The 24,966-nt window shown below is 46.8% G+C and overlaps 1 protein-coding gene across 5 annotated transcripts in view; it reads left to right on the plus strand.

The window, feature by feature from the left end:
- LOC144770555 (protein lin-7 homolog B) overlaps positions 1–18,225 on the plus strand; it is a 493,355-nt gene extending 475,130 nt beyond the window's left edge. For all 5 annotated transcript variants that reach the window (XM_078655164.1, XM_078655167.1, XM_078655165.1 and 2 more), the window contains one exon: positions 17,495–18,225. In XM_078655164.1, coding sequence (XP_078511290.1) covers positions 17,495–17,516 — 22 coding nt within the window. In that variant the 3' untranslated portion in view covers positions 17,517–18,225. The remainder of the gene's footprint in view (positions 1–17,494) is intronic.
- Positions 18,226–24,966: the final 6,741 nt, after the last annotated feature.

The following is a 24,966-nucleotide window of genomic DNA, read 5'->3' on the forward strand; positions in this document are numbered from 1 at the left end:
CACCATCCAGCACCTCGACGTCTGCTTTGTTGCAGTTCCCGCCAGAACTCGAGCGACAGAGATCAACGAGATCAAGCTTGCCTGCCTTTTAACAGCCCGATCCACAGTCCCTGCAGAGCTGAGACCCGTAGAGGCGACCGGAAGCGTGGGGCACGCCATCTTGAAAAGACCACGAGACGCTGACCGTGCAGCCCACGAGTGACCCTTGAAGCTGTACACCGGGGTTTGAGAAGCCCCAACCCTGAGCCACTCTTGCACCGAAGTTCAGCCCTCCACACACGATGAGTGCTGCGTGGGGCCCTTCTGCTTCTTTTGGCTCAACGCGTTGGCCAGTCCCTTGCCAGGTGGCTTGTGGCCCCTATGCCGACGAAAAACGAAATACAACTTGTGATTATGGTTGCTCCAGATTTGCACCCACTCCCCTGAAAAGGAGTACCCACTCTGACCCTCCTGGTCTGAGTGAGAAGCAATCTCCTGGTTCTGCGTGGATTGCTTTTGCCAAGTGTTGTTTGCTCCAATCTTGAAGCCGACAGCGCCGACGGCGAGAGCCTTCATGGGACAGATTGTGACCCGCTCCTGGACTTTGTAGATGCCCCAGAGCCAACGTGACAGCGGAGAGAAGCTCCTCAACAATGACCTGATTGCGCCCGACATTGCCTGGTTCCATCCTGGTTCCACCCTGGTCACTGCTGAGTGACCCAGACACTGTCCCCTCTGCTTTCAGGTACTTTTCGACTTCGATCCACCCTTGGATCCCACCGGACACTTCTCCTGCACAGCGCCTGCAGCCTCTTCAGCTTCAAGCACCAAGAACCAGCGTGACGAAACCCGACACTACTTCGACCCTGTGCACCCGCTTCCTGTGGGTGAGGTAACATTGCAACGCCGGTGTTCCCACACTGGTACACACCTCTAGGGTCTGTGTCTTAAGTTTTGTCTTTCTAGATTCAGCGGAAGTGTCCTAAAACTCTAATTGCTTAACTTTTACGCACCATTGACTTGCATTGGTGCATGCGTGTGCTTTCAGCACTGCACCCGAATCCCGCGGGCTTTTCACGACTTCAGCATTGCTTGTCCCGACTGCTCCCAGCGATTCCCTAGGCCCTAGGCCTAACCACTGTTCAATTGGTATCTCTTATACCACTTTCTTAATATATGGTCTGAGTGGCCCCTCGCCGTCATCCATAATTGTGCAACTTTGTATGTTATACTGTGCTTTTGATTTAACGCTTGTGCCCCTTTGTTCATAAAGAATACTGGGGATTATTTGGAGTAATAAATACATATATTTTTATAATATATACTGTTGTGGTGTCCTTACATTTGATATTACAGGACTGTGATTGGTAAAACAGCTCGCTTAACACGACCTCTTGAGTTAAGCCTTTAAGGCTGCTTAGTCTATGCTACCATTAAGATAGCTTGTCTACAAGGTTGACTTACAACCAGACACCATAAGGGATAGCTTGGACTGATACAAGGTGGTTCCAGAATTGGAAACATCATATATCAGGCCAACTTCTCACATTGGTGCGCAGCGGTGCGGATTTGAGCTTGCTGTTGTTTTACCATTGCAATCTTTTTATCAAATTGAAAGATCACATCAAGTACCTTAGGTACATATAAATCAAAAGCTTAGCATATTAAGTTCTACTGAACTTAGTAGTTGTAGATTAAAGGGATTAGCACACCCTGACTACAACTCACTAGCAAGGTACAGTAGGAAAACACTTAGGGAAAACACTTAGTGTAGGTAAGTGCACCACTTACACCTCACTAGCAGTAATGTCTGGCACAGGTGAAGCTCCAAGCTCTCTGCCTGTGACAGTTGACCTTACCCAGGCAACTTCCAGCTACGACAAACTTAGCCACAAAGACTTGTGTGCCTTGTGCATATCAAGAGGGCTAAAAAGGGGCAGAGGTCCCACCATTCCAACCCTGATAGCCATTCTAGAACAGGATGACTTAGCTAAGGCGAGTGCAGCTCCCCTAGATTCAGGAGATGGAGTGAACCCCCCTGTAACTGATACCACTCCAGAGGAAGAAGAAGAGGAGGAAGAGGAGGAGGAGGAGGACTCAGATGTAGAGGACCCTGAAAATCAGGATCAGAGGGGTAACCAGGTTATAGTTACCAGCCTTAACCAGGCCAACTTAAACCTACTTGGGAATGGAGAGGGCCAGCACCTCCCCAGATCCCAAAATATCATTCTCCCAGGCAACAGAAGGGTGAGATCTCCATCAGGGGACTCTCATATTTCTAGTGCCTCAAGAGAATCTCAGAGAGGGATGACTTCCTCTCAGAAGATAGAGCATAGGGCCAGGATGAGGGCTGTCAAACTCCAGATAGAGAGGGAGGAGGTAGCCCTGGCTCAAGCTAGACTTGCTTTGGCAAGAGAACAGAAAATGTGTGGCTTAGATTCCACTGGTGGCAGCAATATTCCTAGAGAGAAACCCAGGTCCTATGATAGTAGAAACCTGACAAAGATTGTGGCCCCCTACAAGGAAGGGGATGACATCCACAAGTGGATAACTGCTCTTGAGAGAGCCTGCATGGTACAGCAGGTTCCTGAGGAACAGTGGGCTGCAATCTTATGGTACTCCTTTTCTGAGAAAGGGAGAGATAAGCTCCTCACTGTCAGACATGAGGATGCTAACAATTACAAAGTCCTGAAGAGTGTTCTGATAGATGGGTTTGGCTTAACCACTGAACAATACAGGTTAAGGTTCAGAGACACCCAGAAGACACAGACTCAGGACTGGACTGATTTTGTAGATTGTGCTACTAAGGCTCTGGAGGGTTGGCTACATGGCAGCAAGGTACATGACTTCACAGGATTGTATAATTTGATTATGAGGGAGCAGATCCTAAGTAATTGTCAGAACCAGCTCTTACACCAGCACCTGGTGGACTCAGATTTGACCTCTCCCCAAGAATTGGGAAAGAGGGCAGATAAATGGGTCAGAACCAGGATTAGGCCTAAGAATCAGGACAGTAACCAGAAGAAGGAGTCTACCAAGCCTCAAGAAAAGGGTGGGGATAAAAGTAAGGAAAAGACTTCCCCAGGGCCCCAAAACTCCAAGAATGGGGGTGGGTCCCAAGACACTTCCTCAACTGAAAAAAAGCCTTATTGTTATGCCTGTAAACAGGTTGGACATTACAAAACAGACAACTGTTGTCCCAAGAATAGCAATAAAGAAAATATACCTCCAAAACCAGTTCCAACCCCTCCTGTTACTGTCAGCAGTAATCCCCCAGGAAGTGGGAGCACACCCAGGAATCTGGGTGGGTTTATTTTTGGAGCCCAGGTGGACCCTGGCCTATCCAGGTCCCCATCCCCAAATAATCTTGTTTATGAGACTGGCATGGGGTTTGCCAACTTCCCTGATTGCCCAAATACATTGAGCAAATATAGACAAGAACCCATCATCAATGGTTTGAAAGTTGAAGCCTTTAGAGACACAGGGGCTAGCATCACCATGGTGGCTGACTGCATAGTCCCCTCTAAGCAACTTTTACCAGGTGCCACATACCAGGTAACAAACATTGATGGAATCCAAACAAATCATCCCATGGCAGTAGTAAGTCTCAGCTTGGGAGGTGTCACTGGCCCAAAGAGAGTGGCAGTGTCATCAAACTTGCCTGTGGACTGTCTACTGGGTAATGATTTAGAAATCTCAGCCTGGGCTGAGGTTGAACAGGAAACCCATTCTAGAATGGTAAATTCCAATGGAAAGGTTAGTGGGGCTCTGATGGCTATAGCCCCAATTCAAGATGTACTTCCTGAAAAGGTTGGTAGGGCTGAACAACTCTCTGCCCCATCTTTAGCAAAAGCTCTTCCTGAACAGAATAGCAAAGCTGTTATGATAACAGCAGAAACCCAAACTGAGTCCCCTCCTGAAAAGGTTGGTGGGGCTGTGATGGCCACAGCCCAAACTCAAACTGATATGTGTGTTGTGAAACCTGAAATGATGGATAACTTCACACAAACTGAGAGCACAGAGGAGGACGAGAAATCTCCCCCTCACCAGACTTTAGGAAAGGATCAGCCTCCTCAGGGAACTGATCTTACCCCTGATGAAGGAACTGCCCCAGAGGTGGTTAGGCCTAGCCTGACAGAGCCTCTGATGTCAGTGGACCCTTCTCAGGTGGGACCCAGTCTGGAGCAGGTAACCTGCCCCTCTCTACCTTGCCTTAGTCAGCCCAGGGCTGCAGAGAACAAGAAGAACAGTGAGACCCAGAGGGCCCCCTGTCAAATAAAGCACCCCCATCAAAAGATAAGGGGCACCAAAACTAGTAGCCCTAGTAAGGTGAAAACTTAAAAAACTCCTGAGGGAGCCCCCTTAAAAATAGTTAGGGACCTCCCACAGATGGATTCTGTTGGGCACAGGCAAACCTGGGACCCAAAGGGCCCAAACCTGAACTGTCCATCCAGCAAGCCAAACAGAGGGACCCAGCCTTCAGCTTTAGGTAGCCAGAGGCTGACCCTGAGAGCACAGTGCAACTCAGTTGAAGAAAGAAAGGCACACATGGTGGAAGATAATTGGAGGAAGCTGAGCCCTAAATTAGTGGAGCCTCACTTCAATACTCCATATCCAAACCAGCCTTTGACTTTGCATAAACACACCCAAGGTAGTGATTCCCTATGGTGGAGACCCTCTAATACCCCAAGGGTGAGGGACTGCTTAGTGGACCATGAGACAGGGGGTACCCATGCTAGTACAGGTACTTCCTTATATGGCCACTCAGGCAATATAGGCTTACCTGGCCAAGGATAGCCTTATCTCCTTCCGTTTGGGGGGGGGGGTTATGTAGGAAGGTGGCTACCTGACTATGGTTACCCCAGATTTTTTGCCTTGTGTTTAGCTGGTTTTTGACTTAGTTGGCCTGGTTCCCTGCTAATCAGGGCCCCAGGCTATCTGCTCTCTCTGTAAAATGGATTCCATGTACCCTAGGTACATACCACAATTGGAAATGGACTCCTTGTCAGCCCCTGTACCATGCACTATAGGTGCTCAGGGCATAGGTGCCACCAAGGCCTACCAGGGGCTGCAGCATATCTTTTGCCACCCCTGGCTGGTTCTTAAATTGACACAACTGGCTAATCACTCAGCTGGGGCAAGGTGGTGTAATCACCCCTTGCTTAGGTATAGTATATCTATATCTAAACCTATATCTGGACACATATAAACCTGTGAGCCACTCCTATGGAAGGCCTCAGCAATCCTGGAGGCAGAGTGCGTGGTTTAATGTGAGATGGAGCTCTAGCATGAGCTGAGCCTGTCTGCAGCCGTCGGGAACCAATCCCTAAGCTGTTTCAGGATAATGCCATACCATATACTATTAAGTGCATTATAATCCTCGCGGTTATATAGCAACTTTGGTTTGGCGTTATCAAAACATGTTGTGTAAGGTGTCATACGAGTTGGAATACTATCCCCTCACCAGTTCTGGCGACGGGGATAGCATTCCACCCCTCTAGAGGGAGAAGACATGTTACTTTACTAAAATGCGGTTAATTTCTAAAAGAGCCTCAGATCCACAAAATGGATGCTTCTGCCACAGACACAAGTCTGACCCCCTGAAGCTGACCGAAACTCATTCAAAGGGGCCTGGACAAAGGGTTTCCTGTCGCAGGGAGGTGTCACACCCCCCCAGACAGGAGATAGTGGATTGTAGCAGGGAGGTTTGAAAGAAACCAGACACTGCATGGGGAGCACAAGGCTGCCCCTTGCATAATCCGGTCAAACCGGTTCTGGGGCACACCAGCCCCAGTCCCAGCGCGGCCTGGATCAAAGGAAAGGGGTGTATCCACCCCCTTCCTGGGTCCCACCCATAGGAGGGGACCTAGCAGGTAATCCCGCCCCCCAGATTCGAATAAGAGGGGGAGCAGTGCCAATGCACTTCAGATTATCCTGATGAAACATAAGAAATGAAACTCTGGACCCTTCGACATCCTACTCAACGTAGAAGACTGAAGAATCTCCCTTGTGGTCAAGGAGTGACCACCCTGTGCAAACAGGCACCATCGAGCACCTCGACGTCTGCTTTGTTGCAGTTCCCGCCGGAACTCGAGCAACAGAGATCGACGAGATAAAGCTTGCCTGCCTTCTAACAGCCCGATCCACTGTCCCTGCAGAGCTGAGACCCGTGGAGGCGACTGGAAGCGTGGGGCACGCCATCTTGAAAAGACCACGAGACGCTGACCGTGCAGCCCACGAGTGACCCTCGAAGCTGTACACCGGGGTTTGAGAAGCCCCAACCCTGAGCCACTCTTGCACCGAAGTTCAGCCCTCCACACTCGACGAGTGCTGCGTGGGGCCCTTCTGCTTCTTTTGGCTCAACGCGTTGGCCAGTCCCTGGCTTGTGGCCCCTGTGCCAACGAAAAACGAAATACAACTTGTGATTCTGGTTGCTCCAGATTTGCACCCACTCCCCTGAAAAGGAGTACCCACTCTGACCCTCCTGGTCTGAGTGAGAAGCAATCTCCCGGTTCCGCGTGGATTGCTTTTGCCAAGTGTTGTTTGCTCCAATCTTGAAGCCGACAGCGCCGACGGCGAGAGCCTTTGTGGGACAGATCATGACCCGCTCCTGGACTTCGTAGATGCCCCAGAGCCCACGTGACAGCGGAGAGAAGCTCCTCGACAACGACCTAATTGCGCCCGACATTGCCTGGTTCCATCCTGGTTCCACCCTGGTCACTGCTGAGTGACCCAGACTCTGTCCCCTCTGCTTTCAGGTACTTTTCGACTTCGATCCACCCTTGGATCCCACCGGACAGTTCTCCTTCACAGCGCCTGCAGCCTCTTCAGCTTCAAGCACCAAGAACCAGCGTGACGAAACCCGACACTACTTCGACCCTGTGCACCCGCTTCCTGTGGGTGAGGTAACATTGCAACGCCGGTGTTCCCACACTGGTACACACCTCTAGGGTCTGTGTCTTAAGTTTTGTCTTTCTAGGTTCAGCGGAAGTGTCCTAAAACTCTAATTGCTTAACTTTTATGCACCATTGACTTGCATTGGTGCACGCGTGTGCTTTCAGCACTGCACCCGAATCCCGCTGGCTTTTCCCGACTTCAGCATTGCTTGTCCCGACTGCTCCCAGCGATTCCCTAGGCCCTAGGCCTAACCACTGTTCGATTGGTATCTCTTATACCACTTTCTTAATATATGGTCTGAGTGGCCCCTCTCCCTCATCCATAATTGTGCAACTTTGTATGTTATACTGTGCTTTTGATTTAACGCTTGTGCCCCTTTGTTCATAAAGAATACTGGGGATTATTTTGAGTAATAAATACATATATTTTTATAATATATACTTGTGTGGTGTCCTTTCATTTGATATTACAGGACTGTGATTGGTAAAACAGCTTGCTTAACACGACCTCTTGAGTTAAGCCTTTAAGGCTGCTTAGTCTATGCTACCATTAAGATAGCTTGTCTACAAGGTTGACTTACAACCAGACACCATAAGGGATAGCTTGGACTGATACAAGGTGGTTCCAGAATTGGAAACATCATATATCAGGCCAACTTCTCACAATGTGGTGTACCGGTGCATCGTTATGGGTTCTATCATAAAAATTACTCGTTCTACTATGGTTCATGCGGCTCCTATTGACTTGGCTGAGAAAGAAGGTATTTCCAGACCTGCAACTTCTCAGACCTGAAAGTATGAGATTGCGACTTCTGTTGCTCATTTCTTTTCTGTTTTATTGGACCATCAATGTTTTTGGTGATGTTCAGACCCAGGAGTTCTTATGGATGGGTGTACAATTGAAACATGTCACTAACATATATTTTTGGAACATAATCAGCAAAGGTTGCTGCCTTACCATGAACATGATTTTACTGCCAATCTGGAACCTTGGTATATTGTTCCAATAGGACGTGCCTATCCCTTTTCAAGATCACACTGAAGATAACTGCGCCGCTCTCTTATGGTTTTCTCTCAGTCTCCTGTGGGTGCTTCTATGTTTTTGTGCCCAAGAAGACTGGCTTGCACTATAGCATTGATTACAAAGAACTGAATAGCAGTTGTGGCTGCTAGGGAACGGTGATGATAGTTAGAAAAAAGAAAAAAGACAAGATGACTTACCTGCTGATTGCCGGTCACTGGGCTTCCACTTCACCTCCATCCTCCCTCTGTTCCTGGCTCCCAGCAGCACCCAGGCTCCTAGACTTCCCTAAGCCAATCACGACCTGCTGTCACCAGCATGAAAGCAGCATTGGGATTGGTCTGTTAGGCCTGTTTAGCCACTCAGGCAGTGCCTAGGACAGTTCTCCACCCGGCTGAGCAACACAGCCTGGTGGAGAAATGCTAAGTGCATATAACGGTTTGGCCTGCCCAAACGGCCAGACAAACCATCATGCGCACTTATGGTGCACAAACAACTCCTCCTCCCTGTGAGGAGACTCCAAGCTCTACCAAAAATAAAATGATGATATCGTTGTGTTATTATCACTTTATTTTTTCTGTGCACTGCCCAGAGAGCAGTGGGTGATGCTCCTATGCCCTAGCGGAGCAGCCAATGCAGGATATCGGGATGCACACCCTTGTATTCAATTTTATCAAACTTGTCCATTCCTGTAAGAGAGATGCGTGCAGCATTGGTGTAGTGCCTTGCCCCAATGGCACTTAAGTGAACAATGTAACAAGATGAGGCGAATTTTCGCCCCAAACCAATTGCACAGCTTTGAATGCCTCCTTGGCGAATTCATTCATCTGTTCAACCATCAATTAATCGTTTTTATCAATTTACTCCAAAAACTTTTTCTTTTTCATGATCCTTATGACTAGTTTTATGCTCTACATGCGGGATTAATACAGCTATTTTCCAGGTTTCTCATGTTTAAACTGTGCCCATCCGAGCTTCTTGTAAAAACTCGACAAATGCCATGGTTCGTTCCAAGCAGTGTTTATTGATAACCCAATGCATTTCGGGCGGGATACGCCCTTCGTCAGGGGACACTGTAAAGTAACAATAAAGCCATTACTGCCTTGCATAGCAAGGAATTGGACTTAAAGTATGTATGGTTTGTCAAGCAGAAAGGGAACATAGATGCATTGCATATACCAAGTTTTCGCTGAAATAATGAAAAGTAAAAAATAGACCATTATTTATATATGGATCATAATGTTGTTTTAAAACGCACATTGTATTTCTTTGTAATTACATTAGATAGCTATGCAAGGCAGTAATGGCTTTATTGTTACTTTACAGTGTCCCCTGACGAAGGGCGTATCCCGCCCGAAATGCATTGGGTTATCAATAAACACTGCTTGGAACGAACCATGGCATCAGTCGTGTTTTTACAAGAAGCTCGGATGGGCACAGTTTAAACATGAGAAACCTGGAAAATAGCTGTATTAATCCCGCATGTAGAGCATAAAACTAGTCATAAGGATCATGAAAAAGAAAAAGTTTTTGGAGTAAATTGATAAAAACGATTAATTGATGGTTGAACAGATGAATGAATTCGCCAAGGAGGCATTCAAAGCTGTGCAATTGGTTTGGGGCGAAAATTCGCCTCATCTTGTTACTAGCGGAGCAGCCGCCGCTGCTGAATAGAGCAACAGTGCTTTCTATCCATTACATACAATTGGTGGTATGTTGGGCTAAGTTTGACCTGACCTGAGTGTATAACAGATGGCATATTGAGGGAGTCAATAAATGGAAAATAGCCTTCGATGCATGGTTTGGACATACACATACTGGGCATAAAAAATCACTCATTATAATGGTTACATGGAATATATTTAGATTTTGTTATGTCATTGTTTCAGAGGTACTTCACTGAGTACGTCAAAACTGGGTAGCAGTGAATTTAAAGATGAGCCTGAATTATTAGAGCAATATACGTTTCAATTAAAAAAGAATCAAAGAACAAAATGAATGGTAGTAAAACCAAACTGTAAAAACTTGCTGCTAGTAAAGACCCAACAAAAGGGCATCACTGCCATCTAACCAGAGAAGTGCTAAACACTGAAATACACTTCGAGAGTCAGAGGTGTGAAAAACAAGACTTTGCAAAGTAAGTAGGTCCCGCCATTAGGAGCTACTGGCTGTGCCTATGCCTTTTGGAAATACTGTACAGCATCAGTAAGATGCAGTGCAGCATGGCCAAAAAGACTTTTTTTTTTAAAGCAAAAAATGACACAATGACCCGACCACCGCCGCTATGTCATTTTGCAGGTGCGGGCATGCATGATTATGCATACATGCTTATGGCATAGGCTCCATTCTTTTATTTACCGATCCAAGCTGGATCACCAAATAAAACAAATGAAAGAGAAGAATTGCAAATGCACCTTTCTTTAAGGCAGAGGGGCAGGCAGCAATTTCCTGCTTGATTTTCTCCTCTCCACCAAAAAGGTATACAATGTTTACAACGCAATTTTTACAACGCACTACCATTACAACGAAACTTTTACAACGCAAAATCCATTACAACGCATGCATTTACAACGCAGTCATTACAACGCATGACACTACAACGCACACCACTACAACGCATACCATTACAACGCAGTCATTACAACGCATACCATTACAACGCATAAATTACCATCCAACACTTACCCTACTGTTGCACCCCCTGGAGTTAGAATAGTAATTTTAACCCCTACACTATCCAACACTTACCCTACTGTTGCACCCCCTGGAGTTAGAATAGTAATTTTAACCCCTACACTATCCAACACTTACCTTATATGCAATGTAGTGTAGTGCGTTGTAATGGTATGCGTTGTAAATGTACTATGCGTTGTAGTGGAATGTGTTGTAAAGGTAGTTTTAAAGTATTCGTTGTAATGGTATGCGTTGTAATGGTGTGCGTTGTAATGGATGTTGCGGTGTAAAAAATGCATTGTAAAGGTAGGCGTTGTAAAAGTATGCGTTGTAACGTCATACATCCCACCAAAAACAGTGGTGGACAATGGAGGAGGGGGAGCAACACGGAGTGGGCAGGAGAGGGGAAAGTAGCACACTAGTGGGAAAGGAACACTGAGCACAGGGGGAGGCAGGCAGTTTGGTAGAGGGAGTAGTTCAGGAGATAGAGCTTGGAGGAACACAAAGGAGACAGTAACATGAAGCATGGGGTGGCGGGTCTTTGGTGGCATAGAATCGCACAAGAGAGAGAGCTAGAAAACAAATGCACTCTCATTTAATGCTTAAGCGAAAAGAATAAAGCAAGTTTTCTAAAAGTGAGCATTGATAGGATGATATAAGCCAGCCAGTCAATGAGATGGTAATGAGGCCATGCTTCAGGTGGGGGCCAAACACAAGATGGACAAGCTGGAACAAGTAAGCCATTGAAAAGAAGCAAGCAAATGAGATAGACAATAAAGCCAACCAATAGTAAGCGATGCGAGGGTCAAGGCTGGACTGGCCGTACCAGGCATCGACATTACCATGGATGGCGGGGGGGCCAGTTTTGTTACTGGGGGCCGTTGTGGTAGCTGTGCAGTGGTTTTGAAAGCACCCGCTGCAGAGTTCCTTGCATAGCCAGTAGTTTTCATGCAACAATAAAAGTGTCAAGATAACTCTGGTGATTAATCCACCTGCTGTAGAGACATCGGAGCTTTGTCTAGTGGCAGTTTTGAATCATCTAAAGTAGCCCAAACAGTTAATATGCCTACCACAAAGGACGTGTACCATGCAGATCATAAAACAGTATTTTGTGTGCATAGCTTAGTGGGTCACTGCTTTTGTCACAGAGATCCTTTTGTTCACAAGTTACAATCTTGTCTAGCACAGTGAGCTATGAAGTGTCATCAAAGAGCTTTATGCAACCTACATGGTACAGGTTAGTAAGTAGTGTTTTTTTCTGACTCTTTCTTTATCCTAATGTTGCTAAATAGGGTTTGTTTGGGGAGAAATACATTAGTAAAGTCAACCCTAAACAGACCTCCCACTGTACCCCCAGGACAGAGCTGGGTGTCATTGGGAGATGCATGTGCCCTCCAGGAAAACTCCCACAACACCCCCCAGAACAGACCTGGGGGTCATTGGGAGATGTTTGTGCCCTCCAGGAAAACTCCATCAACACCCCCAGAACAGACCTGGGTGTCATTGGGAGATGCGTGTGCCCTCCAGGAAAACTCCATCAACACCCCCAGAACTGACCTGGGTGTCATTGGGAGATGCTTGTGCCCTTCAGGAAAACTCCATCAACACCCCCAGAACAGACCTCGGTGTCATTGGGAGATGCTTGTGCCCTCCAGGAAAACTCCATCAACACCCCCAGAACAGACCTGGGTGTGATTGGGAGATGCTTGTGCCCTTCAGGAAAACTCTATCAACATCCCCCAGAACAGACCTGAGGGTCATTGGGAGATGCTTGTGCCCTTCAGGAAAACACCCACAACACCCCCTCAGACAGAGCTGTATGTCATTGGGAGAAGCTTGTGCCCTCCAGGAGAACTCCCACGACACCCCCCAGGACAGAGGTGGGTGTCATTGGGAGATGCAGACCTCCTGGTGCTTTTATATAGATGTTAGAAAAAGTAAGTGCCTGGCTGAACCCCTGAGCCATCCTAAAACAAGCATTTACAATGCAACGGTTTCACCTTTGCCAAAGTTAGAGCTATTGGCATTGTAAATGACAACATTTTTATTTATGTGTTGGTTTTGAAAACAGATAAATAAATGGCATTGTCATTTACAATGTCAATAGCCATACAACTTGTAATTACATTATGCACACAGAGGGTCACACGCACACATACAATCTTACTACCACACACAAAGTAACCTCTGTTAGTTGTAGGTTTTATTCAAATTTTAAGTAATGTTATTACCGGGTTAATATGGCATGACATTGAATGGTGGACTCCTCAAAACTTGTTAAAGGGTGTCTCACATGTTGAATGAGTCACACAGACAGCCACAGAGGCGGTCACATGTCTATATTAAGCACATACAAAGTATGTCACAGACACACACTTAGAGGCTGTCGCACTTTAATGTCCATGGAGGTTGTCAAATCAATCTACTTAATCTATTATAACCACGTCACCAGACCCCATCGAATGTCTGTCAAAGACCCCTGTATATGACATCTGTCAGACTTCCTGTCCAGAGGAGCGGTCACATACCTTGGATCCAAACAAAGGCATCGAACCAACTCATGAGGACAATCACATTATCACACCACTCCCATCCTCGGAAAGAAACGCGTTCAAGGATGCTGGCTTGAAGGCTGCCAAAGGTGTCTATAAAGGGAGGCTGTCTAAGACCACTCTGAGGTCGTCACAGACCTCTTCAGCTCCCACAGACGCAGTCATAGAGCATCACCCCCACATATACTGATACAAGATGCGACGAATCTGGTCAAGTTTGTGCCGAATTTGCTCTGAGTGCAGAAACTTACACGGATACAAGGTACAGTATCATGTATGCATCCTAGAATGTACGCTATACCGTGGCACTAATCTGTACATCCTTGTAAAGATGTCTGAGAGAGAAGTACACCCTCCTCACAGCCCTGCTGGCAGTGTTGACGGAGACCTCTTTATCAGTTGTGTGGATTTAATTCCCAGACCCAATAAAATGTTTGACTGTCCCACCCCCGGGGACAGTGTGGCGCAGCGTGCGTATGTGCAAATCACTGCCACATAATAGCGTGAATACCACCTCCTCCCCAACCCGGCAGGGAAGTAAGTGTCGCTGCTGGCTTCACAGGTGCATTGTGTGAAATACATTTAGTAATGACTCAGTGCCCCCACGCCGAGTCTGTGGATGTCCCCGGAGTAGTGCAACGCTACCTCACCTCTGGCAGTGCTGCGGGCCCACACCCGCTTCCCCCAGTGGTGCAGTACAACAGAATCCTCAAACCGGGTCTGTGAATGACCTAGTATAAAGCCCCGCCACCCGGACTGTCCTCTGAGCCCACTTCCCCTCCACCTGCAGCCCCTCAGCGCCCTCACACTGGGTCTGCGGAGGCCCCTGCCGTGCTGCACTGCACGGACACCAGACAACGGAGCCGGCAGGGTGTGAAGGCGGAGAGACGCCCTCGGCCGGCCGGCAGCCCCCGCCCCTTACCGTAGATCATGGCCAGGCCGGTCTCATGCAGGAAGTGCGCGCGGCGGTGCTTGAAGAGCCAGATGGTGAGGATGGTGAGGGTGAGCAGCAGGGTGAAGGTCAGCAGGCTGACGCTGTCCTGCCGGTGGCTCTCCTCCGCCTCCTTCTCCGTGGCGATCTCCTCCATGGCACTGCTGCTTTCCTCCTGCCCCAGCAGCCCAGGCGGTGGCTTCTGCTCGCCCTGGCAGAAGCCGCCGCCGATAATAACTGCCGCGTCCGAGTCCCCTATCCCGGGAGCCTACCAGGGACAGCGCCAGCACGGCCAGCCCCCTCTCCCTCCCGGCCTCTCAGAACACCCGAGCCTGGGGCTTCCTCCGCCTCACTGGGCCGCCCCTTCGCGGCGCTCGACGCCGCCCGCCCCTCGCAGGGCTCTCTCTTAAATCTCACACTAAAAAGACATCCCGAGCCGCAAACGCAGCAGCCTATTCAGGAGGGACACCCTAGCCAAATAAGCACGTAAAAAATGTTGCTTTCTAATAAGTCTCCTCAGAGACTCAGTTCGTTGAGAGCAAAGTAATAGTCAATATTTATAAAGCCTAAATGAGCTGTCTCTAGGCTCTTAGATAAAATGTGCGATTACTCAGCTTAATGGTGCTCACTTTATTGGCATAAATATATAAACCATGCTGGAGTTCAAATCTGTCATTTAGACGCACTTTCAACGAGCCATGTTATTTAGGCTGTGTTGAGGTGTTTGACTCGACTCTATCAATAATGTTTATAGTAGCGGTGAACGAGCACCTGGAAGCTCGAGCCTGATTTTTTTTTATTATTATTTATTTAATGCGATTTTATATAGCGCAAACTTTACCCGAAGGTGTCAGAGCGCTTTACATAAGAACCAGTTGAAAACATAAGGACTAAGGATTACATGCGTTACATAAAAAAGATACATACAGAAACAAGTCAGGTCCCGGGCCGGCAGCCAATCTTAGCACGGCCCGGGGAATGACGTCACGGAGGTGTCCCGGGCCGGCAGCCAATCACAGCGCGGCCCGGGGAATGACGTCACGGGGGTGTCCCGAGCCGGCAGCCAATCACAGCGCAGCCCGGGACACACGGCAACATGGGGCGGGACTTAAAAAAAGAGTCAGAAACGCCCACGATTCGCGTTCTGACCGGGAAAAAGTGATTGACAAGGATGTCTTCCAATGGCTAGCCTCCATTTATGGAGCTAGCCAATGGAAGAAGGGGCAGGTTCAAGTCCCCCATACCGTTCTAACATTAGATTTCGCCTGCGCGAATGCTGCCGCGCAGCGGATCGCCAGGCGAAACCTAAAAATGGGTTAACCGTGAAACGCCTTCCATGCATGGTGCCAGGTAGAAATATGGAGAAACAAATCAAACCTTTCTGGACCATTTGCCAAGGAATATCCTTTGTATTTCTCTGACGTCAACGTTTTTGCAGAAAGAAAATATTCAGAAATATTTCTTGGACAGATCCAGACTTTCAGAAATGCGTTCCTGCTGAGATTAACACATTTAATTGAGCACTTATCACTCTGTCTTCATACACATTCAGGATAATACTGATCAGGGGAAGCTCCTTCTCCACCTACTGGCCCCTCTCTACAGCATTCACTTGCCCAAGGAATTATTTTACACACACTAGAACCATTCCCACAAGTACTTATTTACGGGTTGTAAGTTCTTCAGAGAATGGGCCGCCTTTTCTCATCTTCCTTCGTTCACCAGGAACATGGGACATACAGACACCAGACCTGTCAGTGACATGTTCAAAGAAAACAATAATCATTCGAGCACATACTATCCAAGATCTAAAAGTGGAAATAAAATAAATATGTACAAACCTTAGTAGGGAGAAACCGGTTTCACAAGTCTACCTAATAATTACTAAGTGCCTGGAGTTGTTTGTCTAAGGATCCTAGTTGAAAAGTTAATTTAGGTGGTGGTTTCTGCAAATCTTAACAAATGTAATGTTTTTGTCTGACACAGTGCAAAAACACCCTTAGGTCTGTAACCAGAGCCTCAAACTCAGTTTTAAAATGTTCGTCTTTGATTGCAAGCTATGTGAGCCCCGTGAAGGCCAGCTTCCCAGCAAAGCACAGCATTTTATCTATGCAGACACAGATCCCTGCCTTGTAAGTCCTTTTTTATTTACCTAGACATCTTTTAAGGTTCATACATGTGTAGTGTGAACTGATCTGAGAGAGAAGCAGAGAGATATCTGTAACATTAGGCAGACTCTCCCTCTGTAGGGAACAAATGCCACAGCCTGGACCCCTAACCCTGAAAGACAGAAATCTAAAAGCCTTGCCTAACACAATAGTCACCCTATTATAGCCCCTATTAAATTATACTGCAAGCACCTGTCAGAGACCGCGAGGAAGATAGAGACTGAGGGCCTCATTTATGAGGCTGTGCATCACTTATATGCCGCCGGTGAGTCACTTTATGTGACGCACCAGTGGTGTAAAAAATGCGCTTTGTTGAGCCATATTTACAAAGTTACGCATCTAGGTAGATGCATCACTTTGTAAACCCCTGCGCCACATTATACCTGTGCCAGGTATAATGTATGCAAGGGGGGCGTTTTGACGCAAGAAAGGTCATGGAAGTGACGCAGTGAAATTTATAAGATTTCACTGCGCCATTTCTTGGCTGCTAATGCGTTAAAATCTTACGCCTGCTTCATGGCAGGCGTACGACTGACGCAGGCACTAACAACATGGGACTTGCCCATGTGAAAGTACACATTGCTGGAGTTGCATCACTTTTGTGACACACTCCAGCAATGCGTCACTTTTGCGCCTACAGATACGTCAGAAATACTGACGTATCTGTAACTCCTTGCGACATGATGCGTCATATTATAAATATGACGCATTAATCTTGATGCAAGGAGTGCGCATTGAGAAATGACGCATCGCTGCTTTCACGCAGCGATGCGTCATTTCTCATAAATGAGGCCCTAAATGAGCAAGCATTGGCAAAGCCAATAGGACTAGGTTTAGTGTGCAGGAGTGGACAGAGAGGGTTATACTGGCCCCTCTCTCAGTTGAGTGCAAGAACTCGACAGACGTCAGAAGGATGCACCCAGACGGCCAATAGCGTTAGGTGAGAGATAAATACTTCAATGGGCTTATCCAATGCATGGTTGGCAAAGACATGAGCCAATGGTTGAAAGAGGCTCATCAAAGAAGGTCAAGGGTTGAAAGAGGTGGACCAAAAGCCTACTCTAGGTATATGGTAAGCAGTAGATCTCATCGACAGTTACACTGTCAAATCCCAGACCTAAAAAGGAAACATGTTCTTTGGGTAACTAAATTATTCACATTGGATTGAGAGGCCTTAGTAAAAAAAATAAAACAGACGTTGTCCTCACTCCACACGTTCTTAAGACAGGCTGTTTCACATGCTCTGATCCTCTCCTCCTTGTTTCCTCTCACAGGTCCCTGGAATCTAGGGGGTAACCTAGAAGTGCCCTTCATCACCCTACAGCCCGAAGGTCAAGCGGTCCGACTAGTCATCCTCCAGGACACAAAAGACGGGTTTATAAAGATGGAATGTATTTGTTTATTGCTTGACTTTTCAATAGTTCTTCAATCCACATACATGACTTTATTTTCCTCTCAAGCCACCAACTGTTTATTTCATGTAGTTTTTATTTTTACTTTTTTCCTTCTTTTTTCTGTATCTCTTTTTAAAAAAATCATTTTTGGTTCTTCCTTCCTTTTATCTGGCCATCTATTTCAACATTCCAATGTCTCTTATCCCCTTATTTTTGTCTCTTGATTGAATTACTCCTTCCGTCCTTCTATCATCCCTTCTTTCCTCCACTTCTGCCTTACTCCTTGTTTTCTCTCTTTTCTCTCCTTCTTTATTCCTTCTTTTCACTCCTGTCATTTTGCTTATTGTGTCTCTCTTTTCTCCTGTTCCTGTTTATCCTTTCTTCATTGCCTCATTTACACCATCCCTCCACACTTCTTAACCTTCTGTCAGCAATTTCCTCCCTTCATCTTTCCTCAGTTGCTCCTCTTTTACACGCTGTTTTCCTCTGTCCATCTCTGTTTTAATCATCGTAAATATATTATCTTCAGTATACTGGTGTATCTTGTACTACAGCTTCTGTGTGTGTGTGCACGTACTTGTGCAGTGTATAAATTAAATTATATTTATTGATGTACAGTTATCATTCTTTGGCCATATCCAAGTGAGACACACTAGCAAGAGAATTTGCATCAAATCTGATTTCCCTATGGCCGGGGAATCTCCTCGGAGTCCTAATATCCGAAAAGGTGCCCCATCGACATTGGAAAAGGAGTGGATCCCTGTGGAGCTGAACCCAGGCGGTGGGGTGTATGGATGACAAGTCTCGCTCAGTTGTTGTGATCCTTTCTCAGCCACACCGTGGGGTGTGTTCTGAGCTTCGAGTGCTTACGCTCTTCCATGACACGCAAACGAGATAGGCCTTGTTGTGAGGTTAAACGTGGAACCAGAGTGGGTTTCAAACTTACTGTGAGGGTCTGGGCTGAGCTGCTGGAATCAGACCTTAGCCTTAGGAAAGACCATTGCTATCATTAGCAAAACTATGCATTGTCTAGGGCTACACAAGCTAGGGAGAGCCAGGTTGACCCAAAAAGCAAACATGAACCTTACCACAGGGAAAGGATGCAGAAAATATTACTCCGCCTAGTACTAAGAAATAGGCCATAGGGGCTGGCAGTATGATGTAGTTTATGTCTGGTCTGAACAACAGATAGAATCCAGGGGAGTAGTTAGCTTTCCTTATCTCCTGGGGTCTAGATCCCCACCACAGTGTTAGTGGGTGTCCTCCAGCCCCCTTCCTCCCTAGCAGAAGGCGATGTGTGCATTTTAGATCAACATCAGTGCTTCATTTAGCAGATTTTAGCACTTTAAATAGACTGTGCTTGACATCAAAATGCTGCTCTCTAGTAGCCAGAAGCATCAAGAAAAATAAAGAGCAGAGATGTTAATGCACAATACTTGTTCTAGGGGTGTCTAGAAATGCAGAGGGATATGAGAGTGCAGTGTTATGCAGGTACGTGAGTCGCTGATGTGGACACAGGAGGTTGGGGAAGTGAGGGACAGGTTAGTTTTAGACTTGCTGGTGTAAAGTTCCCCCTAACACCATTGACAATTTAAGAGAAAGAATTGAGGGTAATGGGGCAGAATCTATCTACAAAAGAGTTCACAAAAGAAACCACAGTGGGTTTTAAAGCCAAACAAAATGGCAAATCACACAGCACACAACTAGCCATAAAGGACAATAGTGGTACATTTATTCCAATTATATAAACTTGACTATAACACATTTGGGTAAACCCTGCCTTACTCTTTCAGTGTCTATCACTTCACTGTATTTTTCTTCACTGCGACTTCCAGGTCCATTTTACCTCTCCTTTACAAGACTCCATGCAAAAGACTCCTTGGGGCACAGTCTACGGCGGCAAGTAGAGCCTTGGATTGAGTTCATTTGAGCCGTGTTTTACTGGGCAACGCATTGTTTCGCAAGGACATGTGTGCGACTCATAGTTCTAAGGAGAAAAGTAAATCCGGATTCTGCAGCAACCACAGCACCGAAATCGCCCTCATCGCCTCCACCGACGACATCAGGAGCCTGCTGGACAATGGCGAAACTGCTGCCCTCATCCTCCTAGACCTCTCGGCCGCCTTCAACACCGTCTGTCACCACACCCTACCACACGCCTCTACAACGCAGGGATCCGCGACAAAGCCCTGGACTGGATCACCTCCTTCCTCAGTGATAGAACCTAGAGAGTCCGCCTCCCTCCATTCCGGTCCGGAGCCACCAAGATCACCTCCAGCGTACCCCAAGGATCATCCCTCAACCCGACCCTCTTCAATGTCTACATGACACCGCTCACCAACATCGTCCGATCACACAACCTCAACATCATCTCATATGCCGACGACACCCAGCTGATCCTCTCCCTCACCAAAGACCCCGCCACCGCCAAAACCAACTTCCACAAAGGAATGAAGGCCGTCGCACAATGGATACAGAACAGTTGCCTGAAAATAAACTCGGACAAGACGGAGGTCCTCATCCTCGGCTCCACCCCCCTCCGCCTTAGACGACGCCTGGTGGCCTGCTTTGCTTGGAGCTGCGCCGACACTCACCGACCATGCACGCAACCTGGGGTTCATCCGGGACTCATCTCTGTCAATGACCCAGCAAGTCAACACTTTCTCCTCCTCCTGCTTCAACACCTTCCGTATGCTTCACAAGATCTACAGATGGATCCCCACCAGAACCAGAAGGACGGTCACCCAGGCCCTCTTCACCAGCAGGCTAGACTACGGCAATGCCCTCTACGCAGGAACCACGGCCAAACTCCAGAAGAGACTGCAACGCTTACAGAACGCCTCCGCACGCCTCATCCTCAACATCCACAGCCACATCACTGCCTACCTGAGGGACCTACACTGGCTCCCCGTCAACAAGAGGATCACCTTCAGGCTCCTCACCCATGCTCACAAAGCACTCCACAACGCCGGACCAGCATACCTCAACAAGCGACTTACCGTCTCCACCCCCAACCGCCAGCTTCGCTCCACTGACCTCGCCATCGCCACCGTTCCACGCATCCACCGAACGACCACTGGTGGCAAATCCTTCTCCCACCTCGCCGCCAAGACATGGAACACCCTCCCCATCCACCTGCGACAGACCCAGGACCTGCTGACCTTCAGAAGTCTCCTCAAGACCTGGTTGTTTGAACAGTAGCAGCTCCCTCTCCCTCCCTCTCAGCACCTTGGGACCCTCACGGGTGAGTAACGCGCTCTACAAATGTTTGATTAATTGATTTACAAGAACCAGAATGCAAATGTCTGCAGTCTAGAAAGCCAGGATTACCTTTAAGGGTAACATGGGGCATGTCGTCATTTCAACTCAATGCTATTAAGGCACAAAAAACATACAACAGCCGTTTTGGGACCAAATACATCAATCAAGTATTTTACCTAATCATGACAGTGTGCACCTAATGTGAAGAGAGTAATAAAGAAATGTAAACAAGCCTGTCTCTCCTCTTCTCCCGGCCCCAATCCTTGTAGCTTTTACTCTTAGGCCTTGATTCTCACTGAACTGAGTGTATAATGATTGACAGAAGACAGAAAATGGGCACGTGAACTGAGGGCAAATGCAATACTCTCACTCCCAAGAGAGTGGTTTATAATGGGGAAGTGTAAAAAATAAAACGGATACAGTGCATAATACCTACCGTTTGTGCTGGCTCAAGCCCTGGAAGGCTGTGACACAGTGACCCTTGGTCCCAGGGTGCACACACACACCTCTGTGACCACTATTACCATAAATTAAAATATACACGATCACCCCCTTCCTATTGCTGCATGACAGTGGATGTGCTGAAGGGCTCATCTCCTTTCGTGGCTGTAGACCAAGCAGTGCCCCCTGTGGGCCTCTTGGGATGCCTGAAATTCTACAGCCTCTTGTGAAAAATAAAGACATGAGGCACTTCTGACACCCCATAGCATCTGGCTATTCAGAAACCTCTTTTAAAGACGCCCTAGAAACCGGCCCGTTGAGAAAATGTAGGTATGCAGTTCCCAACAGTTCTTACCCAATTCGATCTCTGATCGTAAGCCTAGCCACATCACACAACAAGCTGTAATGTATTGTATTGTATGGTATTGTCAGCGATTTAAATGGAACTACCAGTGCTTAATTTAAGCAGGTGGTTTCCAGTGCTCACCACCGGCACTTAATCATCCGTCCACACCAACGCTTGTGACAGTCTGTCAGAAGATGGGGCTGTCTGGTTAGTTTATATATCACCACAACTGTTAATCATTAATTCAATATACATTAAAAATACTTTTACCCAATGCCCAAGCAATGCTTCTACCTTTGGAGGCCTGAACTAGTCCGAGTTGTCACACTTGTAGGAGTATGAAGGTCAGTTGTTGTGCTCTTACAATTATTGGTAGCATGGCAGGGTCAATGTGTGGTGCCTCCTAACAGCAGCCCTGTCACTTATTATTATTATTTAATGTATAAAAATTAAGCACTGGGAACTACAGAGGTGCTGGTACTCTCTTTTCAGAATACCTATTCGCTACTGAGAAGTGCTGGTACACTCTCCCATTAAATGTATCGCAGTGAAGGTGAAACGTGCAGGTTTCACCCTTTCAAATCAAAGATGTGCAGGTGCCTACCAACAAAAATTAATGTGTCCTTGTGTAACGTAACGGTGCTCATGTAAAGCGCTCTAATACCTTCGGGTCGAGTTTGCACTATCTAAATCTGCAAAAAATAAATAAAATAAGTGCAGGTACTCGTGTATTGTGACAGCATTTATATAGCGCAGCGCTTATTAACCGATTCCAGCACTCGCCTCTCGTGTCAACGAAGGCTAAGAAATGATAGACGTCTGGTAATATCCCAGTTATCCCTATACATGACATCCAGTCCCTCCTTCGGGGAGCGATGCTGTCAGCTTCGGCGCTGGCAACAAACAAGTATCGGGTTTAATGCTGAGTTCTTGAATTTTCAATCATCACCGCTAGGTGGTAATATTGTACAACAGTTGCTTCATAACCTCCAACTCTCGGGTGGAAAGCAAAGAGAGAGATAAAGAGTGAGAAAAAGCAGTGTTCGCCAACTATTCAAAAAACAGTTTTACGTTATCAATCTTCGAAAAACGCCTGATCCCGTAATTTGATATTGAGTAACCATGTAATTAACCTGAGAGATGGTTCAGTTAAATTTAAGCTTGTTTTGCATAAATCTGTGTGCATTTTTGCTGCATTTTTTTGTTAATTTCTATCGGAAGATCTATCTATCTATCTATCTGTCTGTCTATCTATCTATCTGAAACAATTGCATCTGTGTTTCTGTTTCCGTGCTGTAGCTCATTAACTACAGACGTTGCACGCAGCATGAGCATTGTCACTTATGTAAGAAATGTAAGCATATACAGAATAGGATGGGGGTAAGCAGAACTTCATTTGAGCCAGTAGTTTCGGTGCTTGTCAAAGGCATTTAAGTGTCAACACTTGTGGCAGTCAGCCAGAAGGTGGCGCTGTCTCGATAATTTAGAGATGACCACAACAACAGTTAATTATTAAGTCAATATACATAAAAAAAATTACTATTACCTGGGGCCTAAGACATTCTTATAGATTTGGTGCCTGAAATAGTCCGAATTGTCACACCTGTGGGAGTGTACTGGTTAGTAATTGTGTTGTTACTATCATTGGCAGAATGGCAGGGCAATGTGTGGTGCAAGCTACAAATTGATAAATTAAGCACTGTGGAAAGGGGGGGGGTGGGTAACCGTAGTACAGTACAGTGTACTCATTATAAAACAGGAGTGCTGCCACACTTTGAAAGGCTGGTGCATCCTGCCTGGCTGAGTGCTGAGATACCTAGGGAGATTTTCCAAATTCCCAATTTTCGCCTTTCATAAGCTTTGAAAAGTTTCCCCACTAAAGCTTTTGTTTACCCATGCAATGATTTTCTGAACACTGCAAAAATAATTTCCAAGACCGAGTAAGATCTTTTTTACTGTGAAATGTAATCAGGCTTTTTCTCAAAGTTTTTTTTGGAGAGTTTTAAAATGCACGACGGCAAATGTAAGAGTTTTTTCTTCACACAACCTGTTGCAAAAAATCTCCACACAAGTGTGTGGAAGCCTAAATCGTTGCAAAGATTTCTGTATAACTTCTCAAGTTGTGAGACAAAGTCTTTACAAATTCACACCCCTCCTAGACAGGTATCCTTGTGGCAAAGAAGACGCCGGTGAGAAAGCAGCAAGGGATTCAGACTGTGATAGACTTTGAGTGATGGGTGAATGAAGACACCATTATCCTTAACTCCTTCGACGCTGATGACGGAACTGCTCCGTCATCAGCCGCTGTGATGATGACGGAGCGATTCCGTCATGGCCCGTCCGACGCGCCTGCGCGGCGATGATTTTGCGCCTGCGCGGCGCGTTCTATTGAGCGGGCGGGGCCATGACGGAACCGCTCCGTCATCAGCACAGCTCACCCGAGGCTGGTGACGGAGCGGTTACGTCACCAGCGTGTGAGCGCCGCGCGGCCCCCCCACCCCCTTAGCGCTGCGGCAGAATATCCGCCGCAGCGAAGAGGTTAACCTCATTTAAGTGGCTCCATAAAGTAGCCAGTATCATGTTCTACATAGTGGGCCAGATTTATCAACATTTGGCACAATGCAGCAAGACAACTTGCTGCACTCATCAAATGGAGAGTTCATCATTGCACCATAATTACTAAGATATGGCGCATTCGTGCTCTATCTCTGTGCTGGCGCACTTGTGGATGTCAAGCGCCAACGTAGGCACACGTGTGCTATGGTGCCTTGGTGCCTGTGTTACAAGTAGGATTGATTTTTGTGCAGGGAGGCCCACCTTCCTGCACAAAAACAATCTATTCAGCAGCACACATAGAAAGTGGATATAACGAGGAGAAATAAACATATTTCTTCTTGTCATGCCTCACCCGAGAAGGCGTAGCATTTTGACATATTTCCAGATGTAGTAGTCTTAGTAAATCAGGGAATGCACCAAAAACCATAAGTGGAAGCATGGAAATACCCACGCTCCCCCCATGGAACACCTTCCCAATGCAGAGTAACCCAAAGCAGCGACTTGCACTTCCATGCGTTACTCCAGCTTTACTACGCCACGCAGAGCCACACAAAGTGGCTCAGCATGGCATAGTAAACCTGACTTAAGAGCAGCAAAAGTCCTAGATAAATATCTGACTTAGGGGCAACACAAGTCCCTGATAAATCTGGCCCAGAATGTATGCGCTTGTGTAAATGTGTTTGTATTTATATAGCAAAATGTGATGTGGGGAGGATCACCTTCCCACCTAAATGAGCGCACAGTATCT

This window comes from Lissotriton helveticus, chromosome 7, assembly GCF_964261635.1.
Source record: "Lissotriton helveticus chromosome 7, aLisHel1.1, whole genome shotgun sequence".
In the NCBI taxonomy this organism is placed as follows: domain Eukaryota; kingdom Metazoa; phylum Chordata; class Amphibia; order Caudata; family Salamandridae; genus Lissotriton; species Lissotriton helveticus.